The 13042-nt window shown below is 33.7% G+C and overlaps 1 protein-coding gene across 2 annotated transcripts in view; it reads left to right on the plus strand.

Moving 5' to 3' along the window:
• ICA1L (islet cell autoantigen 1 like) overlaps window positions 1-13042 on the plus strand; it is a 77165-nt gene that overhangs the window by 31225 nt on the left and 32898 nt on the right. For both annotated transcript variants that reach the window (XM_051983760.1, XM_051983761.1), the window contains exons 4-9: window positions 1014-1137; window positions 4059-4257; window positions 5342-5467; window positions 6597-6695; window positions 8313-8398; window positions 10575-10621. In XM_051983760.1, the coding sequence (XP_051839720.1) occupies window positions 1014-1137; window positions 4059-4257; window positions 5342-5467; window positions 6597-6695; window positions 8313-8398; window positions 10575-10621 (681 nt within the window). The remainder of the gene's footprint in view (window positions 1-1013; window positions 1138-4058; window positions 4258-5341; window positions 5468-6596; window positions 6696-8312; window positions 8399-10574; window positions 10622-13042) is intronic.

The following is a 13042-nucleotide window of genomic DNA, read 5'->3' on the forward strand; positions in this document are numbered from 1 at the left end:
AAAGAAATCCACTTCCATCAAAATATGTCCTCATACAATATCGTTGTCGAAGTGTATAATGATCTCCTGGTTCTGCTCATTTCATTTAGCATCAGTTCATGTAAGTCTCGCCAGTCCTCTCTGTATTCATCCTGCTGGTCATTTCTTACAGAACAATAATATTCCATAGTGGTATATGAATGTTATAGAATATTATTGTTCTGTAAAAAACTACCAGCAGGATGATTTCAGAAAGTCCCAGAGAGACTTACATGAACTGATGCTGAGTGAAATGAGCAGGACCAGGAGATCATTATATACTTCAACAACAATACTATATGATGATCAATTCTGACGGATGTGGCCCTGTTCAACAATGAGATGAACCAAATCAGTTCCAATAGAGCAATAATGAATTGAACCAACTACATCCACTGAGGGAACTCTGGGAAATGAGTGTGAACCACTGCATGGAATTCCCAGTCCCTCTGTTTTTGTCCACCTGCATTTTTGATTTCCTTCACAGACTAATTGTGCGCTGTTTCAAAGTCCAATTCTTTTTGTGCAGCAAAGTAACTGTATGGATATATATATATATATATATATATATATTATATATAGTCATATATATATATTGTCATATATATATAGTCATATATATATATCATATATAACATGTGTTGGTCTGCCTGCCATCTGGGGAAGGGGTGAGGGGAAGGAAGGGAAAATTGTAACAAAGGGTTTTACAATTGTCAATGCTGAAAAATTACCAAGCTATTAAAAAAAAAAAGAAAACTGGGCCAGATTGTGAATGCACAACAGCAGTGAACACATTTTCCTTCAGGAGCCAAGCAAACATGGCAGAAAGAAGGTGTTTTCTAGAATGCAGTCTTTCATTGATGGATCTCTGTATAGTTTAGAATCATAGGTTCTTACTTGATAGCATATCATTGTAAATTGTAAATAAATGAGTGTTTTAGTTTTAGTTTTATATATAATCGTGCTAACTGGAATATTTTTTTTTACTTTCTTAGCTATATCTGAAGAAGAAAATGAGCTTGGGCTCTTTCTAAAGTTTCAAGCAGAACAGGATATAACTCAAGCTGGCAAAATGATGGATGCCACTGGCAAGACACTCTGTTCTTCTGCCAACCAAAGGTTTTTAAATTAGAGTCTTCTTCATCTTTGTCATATTTGGTTTGCTTAGTTTTATACTTTAAGAGACATAATACAAGTGTTGTAGGGAAATTATAATGTAGCATATAAATATTTTATATCCATTATATCCCATGCTATTATTGCTTTTAAAATAGTTATTTTCAACCACATTAAAATTATCAATAGTTTGTTCTTTATCTGATAAGGAGAATTTGGTTTTGAATTTAAATTTATTGAATTTAAAATTATTAACTTTTTAACTTAAATTTATGTAATCAAGATATAAATATGATATAAATATTTTAGTAGTCTGTCTTGCCCGATTAAATATGTAATTACTTACTGTGCAAATCTACATATAGTTATTTACAAAAATTTGTAATTTGTTTTACTTATCTTTAAATGTAAAAATATTTTCCTTTCAAGCCATAATTCACATTTATCACATCATTCTTTTTGAGCACAAAAGAAGCAATGTAGTACATTATGCTGCATTTACTTAAAGTAGCCAAATTTCCCTAATTTTTTTAGAGGAAAAGAAAAGCAGTGCTAATTAAAGATCAGAGTACTATTTCTTTGTGATTGTGCAGTCAAAGAAACATTGAGTCAGAAGAATGTACAGGAAAGTTCTTTGTTAGGAGATTACCAGCTGTGGCAGATGATCTAATAAGTAGGGAAAGAACTGTATTTCAAGTCAAAAAACCTGGGTCCATATTCCAATTCCACTGTTTACTAACTCACTGACTTTGAGCAACTCATGAAACTGCTCAAGAATGAAATTTTCTCCTCTGTAAAATGGGAATTGGATTAGATGACTGCTAAAATGCCTCCCTACTTCCTATCCTATGATTTTATGTTTATGAAGTTCTTTATTTATTAATTTTTAATTTTATTTTATTTAATAATAACTTTATATTGACAGAATCCATGCCAGGGTAATTTTTTACAACATTATTCCTTGCACTCACTTATGTTTCGATTTTTCCCCTCCCTCCCTTCACCCCCTCCCCAAGATGGCAAGCAGTCCTATATATGTTAAATATGTTGCAGTATATCCTAGATATAATACATATTTGCAGAACTGAACAGTTCTCCTGTTGCACAGGGAGAATTGGATTCAGAAGGTAAAAATAACCCGGGAAGAAAATAAAAAATGCAAATAGTTCACATTCGTTTCCCAGTATTCCTTCTTTGGGTGTAGCTGTTTCTGTCCATCATTTATCCATTGAAACTCAGTTAGGTCTCTTTGTCAAAGAAATCCACTTCCATCAGAATACATCCTCATACAATATCGTTGTCGAAGTGTATAATGATCTCCTGGTTCTGTTCATCTCATTTAGCATCAGTTCACGTAAGTTTCTCCAAGCCTCTCTGTATTCATCCTGTTGATCATTCCTTACAGAGCAATAATATTCCATAACATTCATATACCACAATTTACCCAACCATTCTCCAATTGATGGGCATCCATTCATTTTCCAGTTTCTAGCCACTACAAACAGGGCTGCTACAAACATTTTGGCACATACAGGTCCCTTTCCCTTCTTTAGTATCTCTTTGGAGTATAAGCCCAGTGGTAGCACTGCTGGATCAAAGGGTATGCACAGTTTGATAACTTTTTGGGCATAATTCCAGATTGCTCTCCAGAACGGTTGGATTCGTTCATAACTCCACCAACAATGCATCAGTGTCCCAGTTTTCCCGTGTCCCCTCCAACATTCATCATTATTTTTTCCTGTCATCTTAGCCAATCTGACAGGTGTGTAGTGGTATCTCAGAGTTGTCTTAATTTGCATTTCTCTGATCAGTAGTGATTTGGAACACTCTTTCATATGAGTGGTAATAGTTTCAATTTCATCCTCTGAAAATTTTCTGTTCATATCCTTTGACCATTTATCAATTGGAGAATGGCTTGGTTTCTTATAAATTAGGGTCAGTTCTCTATATATTTTGGAAATGAGGCCTTTATCAGAACCTTTAACTGTGAAGATGTTTTCCCAGTTTGTTGCTTCCCTTCTAATCTTGTTTGCATTCGTTCTGTTTGTACAAAGGCTTTTTAATTTGATATAATCAAAATTTTCTATTTTATGATCAGTAATGGTCTCTAGTTCATCTTTGGTCACAAATTTCTTTCTCCTCCACAAGTCTGAGAGATAAACTATCCTATGTTCCTCTAATTTATTTATAATCTCGTTCTTTATGCCTAGGTCATGGACCCATGCATGACCTTATCTTATCTTGGTATATGGTGTTAAGTGTGGGTCCTATGAAGTTCTTTAATTAGGTGGGAGAAATCAATGATGACATGCTTGGTATAATGTTGAAAAATGGAACAGTTTGCTTTGACATGATTTGCTCATAGGTCTTTTCAGTTGCGTGGAAATGGATTGTTTTATTATCACGTTGAGTATTTTATCTGCCTTTTTGTACTTAAGCTATGTATCTATGTAAATGAAAGACTTGTTTTGGAAAGGGTATGTTTTTTACAAGTGGTATTTTTTGAAAAATGTAAATGATGCATTTATTATAATTATTACCTGAATAATGTGGCTGAAATACCATGTTCCAAAAATGAGGGATGGAAAAATAGAGGTGTAGATATACCTCATTTATCAAATCAGTGGATGTCTAAGTAGTTTTTTTTAATTGGTTTATTTTAGCCTTTTGGTATATTGATTTCCTATTATTATATCCATTATGCTATTAAGTATTTTGAAATTCCTACATTTAATTAGGTGACTTGTTTGTAGATAATAGAAATTTGATCAAGTTGATGTAGTGTCATACGTATAGAAAATTCATTACTATGATATTTAATTACATGATCTCTAAAATGGTTTCAGAGATGAAAATGTTTTAGTTCCCTCACTTTCTAGTTTTTATTTAATGTTTCTTCTGAATCTAATTATTTTTATCATTAGATTAGCCTTATGTACACCCCTGTTTCGTCTTGAGCAAGAGGTAGCAACTTTTAGTCAGAGAGCAGTATCTGATACCTTGATGACAATCAATCGAATGGAGCAGGCCCGCACAGAATACAGAGGAGCTTTGCTGTGGATGAAAGATGTATCACAAGAACTAGACCCAGACACATCCAAACAAATGGAAAAGTTCAGAAAAGTAAGAGAATGTTTTCCCTGTATTGGTATGTATATATTTAAACCACAATTAACTTGACTAACTGAATTTAAAAAATCTAAACATTAATTAAAATGTTATATACTACATGGTGCTTAAAACCCTTAGAATTTTGTGTTTATTAACATTTTTGTTCTGTTAATCTCTTTGAAATGAAAAATATTATTCATTGTTGCTCTTTTTTGTTTCTTTGTTTAGATTCATCATTTCTTTTTTTTTTTTTTTAGGGAATGATTTATTTCTGAGCAAGTTTTTTTTAAGACTTAGGAATAAATAAATAAATAACAGTGATTAATATAAGAAGAAATTAACAGGCTATAATATTATTACCCTATCAGACTCCATAGCTTTTTGAATGACTTTCTGGAAAGCATATTTTACACCAAGCCTCAGATAGATTACTCTACCTAACTTCACTTTATACTATTTGAGTTTCAAGTATATGGATTATAAAATGTTTATCAGTAATGCATAAAAGTATCATTCTCTGCTGCTTCTGTTCCCCTTTTCATAGTTCTTAATGTTGTGAATTGCTATTGTGTATTTTATATAGTTTAGCAGATAGTACATAGCATATTCTGAAAAGGCACTATGATCCTTGATTGGGACACAAACTGGCTCACTGAGAGAGTGCTAGGCCTGGAGTCAGGAAGCTCATCTTTCCGTGTTCAAGCCTGGGCAAGTACTTAATCCTGCTTGCCTCAGTTACCTTGTTTGTCAAATGAGATGGAGAAAGAGATGTCAAAACACTTCAGCACCAGGAAAACCTCAAATGGGGTCATGAAAAATTGGGCACAACTGAAAACCATCTGAACAAAAAGTCCTTGTTTATTCTTAGAATAAGAATAAACAAGGGGGGCTTGTGTGTGTGTAAAATCTGTGATTTCTCTACAACAGATCTCATCTATAGTCATAGACTTATGCTATATTTGTAACGTATATGAGATAATAGAATGAAGGCCCACAGTACAGACATGTACTGTCTGCTGAACATTTAAGTCGTTAAAGTAACGTGTGTGTGTGTGTACAAACATACACATTGCTCCTGTGTGCTTTTCATGACCAGGTGCAGATCCAAGTGAGGACCGCCAAAGCTTCTTTTGACAAGTTAAAGATGGACGTCTGTCAGAAGGTGGACTTACTCGGGGCCAGCCGCTGCAACCTGCTGTCCCACTCACTCACCACCTACCAGGTACCCCCGGGTCGGCGTGGGCTTGCAGTGCCGAGGTGGCTTCGTTTAAAAGTTGACTAAGGGCCTAAGACAAGGTGATTACTCATAAACTGGAAACGCGGCCGCGCTCGGCCTGCTGCCTGAAACCACTCTGCCCTTCCTCACGATGGGCCTCCAACGCCACGACAACGAGGAGCACAACACGCAATCAACAGCAATAACTCGCATTCATTAAAATTTCCTTTAGGACGGTAGGGAAAGTAGCAGTTATATAGAAAAGCATAGAAACCGGGCAAAGGAAGCCCTCCCAGCCCTGAGGAACCCATCTAATTCTGGGTCACTCAGGAGTCGACATCTGGACAAATGAGAGGTTGTCTCTCTTCTCTGTCTAACAGACCAAAAAGAAGCAAAAAGGAAGGACAGCTGGAACAGGGAGAGAAATAAAGAGCTGGGGCAATCCTCTTCTAAGTCATTACCTGAGCATGGTTTTTTTTGGAAAAGGGTTGTGTGCACGTGTGCGCGCATGCATGTGTGTGCGTGTTGTGTGTGTGCATGCATGCACACATGCCATGTTGCGGTGTGTGCACTGTGTTGCATGCGTGCATACATGTGTGCACATACATTGTGCACTTTGTGTGTGCATGTTGTGTGCACTGTGTTGCATATGTGTGCACATACATTGCTGTGCACTGTGTGCATGCATTGCATTGTGTGTGCATGCATATGTGTTGTGTGTGCGTGTGTCTGTGTGTGCATGCATGCAGTGTGTGTTTGCCTTTGATAAGAGTTAGCTCTCAGTGTGACTTTTCTCACCCAGCTAGTCATAAGGCTATGCCTATGTAATAACTTAATGATTATACATGTGTTCTCCTTCTGTACAGATGGATGATTTTAGTGATTCCATCATTTTTCCTTCTCTTTGTATAATTAATTTTAGGAAGCTTTTGAGCAGTTATTTCTACAGTACATATACCCAATAGTTAATTACTATTATCTTGAATTGCTTTACTTATTGCCAAAATTTGGAAGAACTAATGAACTTAATTGCCTTTTCTTGGAATTATTCATTCGTTATGATAGTGAGGAAAGTAACAGTAACAAAATGTTTGAGCAAAGTTTAATTATAGTATCCTCTTACCTTTTCCTTCAGAGAACACTGCTTGGATTCTGGGAGAAAACAGCTCGAATGATGTCTAGGATCCATGAAGAGTTTACAGGCTTCCGTCCATATGATTTTGTTGCACTAAAGGTAAAATTCTTTTAACGTTATTTTATGTAGTTTGTGGGGGTTATTGAACTGTTTATTTTTGAACCTTTTTTCCTCCTTTGGTAGACCAGATCCTTTACTTATGTTTGCCAATTAGTCCAAGCAAATAAATCTGAATACCAATAGAGAGCCAGTATTATAAGTAGACAAAGAGGAAGAAAGGAAGGGGAAGGAAGATAGTTTCAAAGAAAGTGTAAAAGAGCAAAAAATAAGAAGAAAAAAGTATAAAATAATAAAACAGTTCATGTGACTGGCATCCTGTAGAGCTCTTTCTTTTTGGATTTTAAAAAACATAAAGAATTCCTTCCCATTATTATACCTCTGCTATTTCACATATTATTCTTTTTTTTTAAAGCTTTTTATTTTCAAAACATATACATAGTTTTCAACATTCATCCTTGCAAAACCTTGTGTTCCTAATTTTTTCTCCCAACTTTCTCCCTATCACCTCTCCTAGACCTCAAGTAATCCAATATATGTAAAATGTATGCAATTCTTCAATACATATTTGCACAATTATCATGCTGCACAAGAAAAATCAGATCAAAAGGGAAAAAAAATGAGAAAAAAGCAAAATGTAAGCAAACAACAATAAAAAAGTGGAAATTTTATGTTTTGATCCACACTCAGTCCCTACAGTCCTCTCCCTGGATGCAGATGGCTTTCTCCAATGTCTGAAAGGCAGGTGGAGATGTGAGATTAAAAGTCAGTACCAGATTTGAGAATGTTAGCATAAAGATGGTAACTAAATCCATGAAAACTGATGAAATCACCAACTAAAATAACATAAGAGAAGAGGACCCTGGATATAATTGTGAAGGAAGGCTATGGTTCCATCTAGGGCATGATGTAGAGGAGCAGCTAGCAATGGAGCTTGAAAAGGAGCAGTCAGAAGGAGAATCAGGGGAGAGTGGTGTCTCTAAAACCTGGGGAGAAAAGAATATTAAGGAAGTGTGACCAGCTGCAGAGAAGTCCATGAGAATGAGGACTAAGGAAAGGCCCTTGGATTTGACAACTAAGAGATCAATAATAATACTGGAGAGAGCAGTTTTGGTGGAATTTGAAGTTCAAATGTTTCTACTGATGGAACTGCTCAGGAAGCTGAATTGGTGACTGATATTCTATCTTAAATTGTTTCATAAACTTCTCTTTGAGTCTGATAGTGGGTGTTATATTAATGTCATATATTATCAACTATTTCAACACCTGCTAATCTTCATGCCTTTATTTTCTACTGTTTTATAGATATGGATATACCATTGAATGATGGCTTTCCTTCTAGTGCTGTTTATAAGAATTTTAAAATATGTCTAAAATTTTATTGAGGCAGGGCCATAAATTGACTATTTTTTGTAAGGTTATCATAAGACTTTAAACACTGTGGTCACCTACTTTATATGCTGGGCCAAAGAATGTGATGACTTAGTTTAGCCCATCATCACCATGAGAAGAATAACTTAAAATCTCCCAGAGATATATCACTATGCCTCTTTCCACATTTAATTCTAGTGTTATGTTTTTAAACAAATATTATTTTTATTTTGTTTGTATGAGGAAAATTATTCCTTTATATATTTAAAATTTGATTTCTTATTTTAGCGACTCAAGGAGTCTCCAAACAATCTTACTGAAGAACACAAAGAAGACAGAGTAGAAAATAATATTCTTACTGCTAATTTTGACAAGTAAGCAGAAAATATTTATATGATATTATTAAATACCATTTTTTTCATTATGACTTCAATTTTTGATGCCTTTTTCCTGATGAATATTAAATATTTTATTTTGTAGCCTCTTGAGTTTTAGTTTCAAGATAATAGGCCAAAGAGTCATCACTAGAGATGGCAAATTAGAAGGTTCATTTTTGGTCCCAAATTGGATGATCTCTTTGGGAGAGCTATTATAACTAAAATTTTATAATGGTGAAAAAAGATAAATAATCAAGCTTAGATACAATCCTTTCTATCATTATAAGGGCAACCTAGGAGAAGCTAAGACTAACAGAATAACATTTCTTCCTACTTCCATGAGCTTTATGTTGTTTGTTTTGATATCTTCATTTTTATTTTCTTTTAAAGCTTCCCCTGATGACATCTCATATAAAAATATGACTGGTATATACCTGAGACCTTCTCATGCCCACCCCATTGTCACTCTCTCTTGTTTTGTTGGGAAGAATGTGGCACCTGAGAGGGTTCTAGGGACTAGGAACTATCTTCTCTCCAGTTTTTCTGTTTATCCATTTGTCCCACCTTAACTCTATTTCCTGTCTTCTCCCCATAATTCTGAGTATGTGCTTTAAAAACAAACCCCAAAAAACAAACAATAGCAACAGAATGACAAAACCCTCTCAGTCATTTAAAAAACTACATTTTACACTTCAAATTAGTTTTAATTTCATGAATTTGAGTCAATCTGACAAAATTAAATAGAATTCTTTATGTGAAGTTTAATTTTTCTGTAGAATGTAAGAGAATTTATAGTGTAGAATCATAGATCTCGCTCTTTGGAAATTCTCTCAGACATTGTTTTAAAGGAATCTATTGGACAGAAGTTTCATAGTACTTCTCTATATCTTTCCATTTCTCTAACCATAAAAAATCATAGACTCCTGAGTTCCATGCATTTTAATAGAAACGCAGAATTTTCAGAATTGGAAAGAATCTCAGAGATCTAGTCCACTGTTTTTTCTATTACCATTCTTTTCAAAAGGATTATCTATATTTCAAACTCCATTATAAGAAAGATGTCTTACACAATCTCTTTCCTATTTCACCTTCTCTTTGAAGAATTTTGAGCAGTCTTCCCTTGAAAGGAATTGATCATAGAAACAAATATTTGTTTAGGAAATTCTGTCCTTAGGATACTTCTACAGGACACACTTGGACAAGTGATTAACCTTTCTTGAAATTGTTTAGTAAGGGAAAATCTCCTACCTCCTGAAGTAGACTATTTTTACTTCTAAATAACTCCAATTATTAGGAAAATTGTTCTTACTTTGAGCCATATCTGCTTTTCTGCCACCTTTATCCATTATTCCTACCCTTCAGAACAATCCTCTTCATTGTGGCAGGCTTTCAGATACTGAAGAGTTCTTATCTGTCCTTTTTTTTTTTTTCTGGAGTTTTCTCTTTGGTAAAGCAATTTATCTACTGACCTTTAAACCATCCACTCTAAAGTTGATCTACTCTAGATCATCCATGAATTGTGGAAGTTATAATGGAACAGAATGAGTCAGATACAGTTTGACCAGGGCAGGATACAATGGAATGATCGCTTCCTAAATCTGGACTTACTGCTTTTTTTTTTTGTTTGTTTGTTTTTTAAGGATAGGCTATGTATCAGTTTTCCTTGTAGCTGCCATATCTCTTTGTGGATTCTGAGTTTGCAGTCTCCCAGCAGCCCCAGATGTCAAAGCGTGCTTCCCTCATCTTGTGCTTGTGAAGTTGATTTTTTACAATCTAAATGCAAGACTTCTCTCTTAGATTTTATCTCATTAGCTTTGACTTAATGTTTGTCAAGAGTTTTTGGAACATGTGATCCAATGTGTGAGCTATCCTTCCATACTTTGTCACCTGCACAATTTAAAATATGCCTTAGGTCTTTATTCAAATCACTGATTCAGGTATTAAACATCGCAGGGGCAAGCATCCCTTAGGTCATCTCTTTCAAGCTGATTTGAAGCCATTAATAACCATTCTCTATGCCTTGCCATTTGACCATTTCTTAATCTGTTTGATTTTATTATCTAGCCCATATTTCTCCATCTTCTCCACTCAAATAGCATGAGAGAATTTGTGAAATGCTTTTGTCACAGTCTTTTAACAAAAATCTTTTCATATTTTTATTTTGGCCACCCAGGCTAATTTTGTTGGATGAGGAAGCAAGTGAAAAGGAAAGTGAAACAGGTAAGATGACAAATTGAATATACTCTCTTTCATGATCATATTTAATTACTATAACAATTCCTTTCAAAAAGTCAACTATATTTTGAAAGCAGTTGATAATAGAAACAAATATTTGTTTGGAAATTCTGTCTTCTTAGAACCTTAAATCTTATTGAATTGATAACTAAATAAATAAGGGTTATATTATTATGATTTAAGTGTTAGATATTTTTTATGATTTATACTTTTATCCTGGTGCCATAAAAACTTAAAATAAATAACAATGCGATACCATTGCCCCAAAATGTGGATGATTTATTTGAATTTGTCTTATATCCTGTAACTCTGTTAAAATTATTATTTCAATTAGTTTTTAATTGCCATTCTAGGATTCTCTAAGTAAACCATCATATTATTTGCAAAAAAGTGATCATTTTGTTTCTTCTTTACCTGTGTTTATTCCTTCAATTTCTTTTTCTTCTCTTTCTGATATATCTTACAATCTGATACTATATTCATTAGTAATGATGATAATGGATATTTGTGTTTTGCCTCTGATATTACTGGAAATGCCTTACATTTATCCTCATTACAAAAACTATAGAGTTTGGAGTATTTTTATGTTGTTGATTAGTTGTGTTTGATTCTTTGTGACCCCTTTCAGGGTTTTCTTGTAAAAATGCTGAAGTGGTTTGCCACTTCCTTCTCCTGTTCATTTTATAGATGAAGAAAGTGAGATAAATGGGGTTAGGTGACTTGCCTGGGGTCACATAGCTAGTAAGTATTTCAACTCAGACCTCCTGACTCCAGAGCTGGTACTGTATCTGCTGCCCTACTTAGCTTCAACATAGATAAATCCTACTTATCATATTAAGGAAATTTCCTTTTATTCCTTTCAAGTTTTTTGTTGTTACTAACCGGAATGAGAATCCCATCTTTTTTTTTTTTTTTTTTGAATAAAAGCTTTTTATTTTCAAAATATATGCAAAAATAAATTCTCAGTGTTCACCTTGCAAAACCTTGTGTTCCAGGTTTTTCTCCCTCCCCTATAGAGCAGATAATCTAATATATATTAAACATGTGCAGTTCTTCTATACATATTTCCACATTTATCATGCAAAACAAGAAAAATCAGATCAAAAGGAAAAAAATTGAGAAAGAAAAAAAAGCAAGGAAACGAATAAGAAAAAAGATGAAAATACTGTTTTGTGATCTGCATTTAGCACAATTTGCACAATTTTTGTCAAATAGTGAGTTTTTATCCCAGATGCTGAAGTCTTTTGGTTTATCAAACACTAGATTACTATAGTCATTGACTACAGTATCTTGTGAACCTAACTAAGGTTAGTACCACTCAGCAGTTACTCTATTTCTTAGCCAGTTTCAAAAGGTTTTGATGATCACTACTGTATAATATAATTTTTGGTCTGGTACAGGTAGGCCACCTTCATTTGCATTTTTTTCATTAATTCCCTTAAAATTCTTGACCTTTTGTTCTTCCAGATGAATTTTATTATTATTTTTTCTAGCTCTGTAAAATAATTTCTTGGCAGTTTGTTTGGTATGACATTGAATAAGTAGACTAATTTCGGTAGAATTGTCATTTTTATTATATTAGCTTAGCTCATTCATAAGCACTTGATATTCTTCCAGTTGTTTAGATCTAACTTTATTTGTGTGGAAAGTGTTTTTTAATTGTATTCATCTAGTCCTTAGCTTTGTCTTGGTTATATTTGTCTTGTCTGAAATATTTTATGTTACCTACAGTTATATTAAATGGAATTTCTCTTTGTATCTCTTGCTGGACTTTGTTGGCAACATGTAGAAATGCCAATGATTTTTGTGGATTTATTTTGTATCCTGCAACTGTACTAAAGTTGTTATTGTTTCTAATTTTAGTTGATTCCCTAAATATGAATAAATCTGCAAAGAGTGATAGTTTTTTTTCTCTATAATTCCTTTAATTTCTTTTTCTTCTCTTATTGCTAAAACTAATATTTCTTAATATAATATTGAATAGTAATGATGATAGTGGGCAACCTTGTTTTACCCCTGATTTTATTGGGACTACTTCTAATTTATTCCCATTACATATGATGCTTGCTGATGTATTTAAATAGATGCTACTTATAATTTTAAGAAAAACTCTGTTTATTCCTAGGCTCTCTCATGTTTTTAATAGGAATAGGTGTTAGATTTTGTTAGATGCTATTTCTGCCTCTGTTGACATATGATTTCTGTTAGTTTGGTTATTAATATTAGTCAATTATGCTTATAGTTTTCCTAATATTGAACCAGCCCTGCATTCCTGATATTAATCCTATTTGGTTATAGTATATTATCCTGGTGATAAATTGCTGTAATCTCTTTGCTAATATTTTACTTAAGAGTTTTGCATCAATATTCACTAGGGAAATTGATCTATAATTTTCTTTTTTTTTT

Source organism: Antechinus flavipes, chromosome 3 (genome assembly GCF_016432865.1).
Source record: "Antechinus flavipes isolate AdamAnt ecotype Samford, QLD, Australia chromosome 3, AdamAnt_v2, whole genome shotgun sequence".
Taxonomy (NCBI): domain Eukaryota; kingdom Metazoa; phylum Chordata; class Mammalia; order Dasyuromorphia; family Dasyuridae; genus Antechinus; species Antechinus flavipes.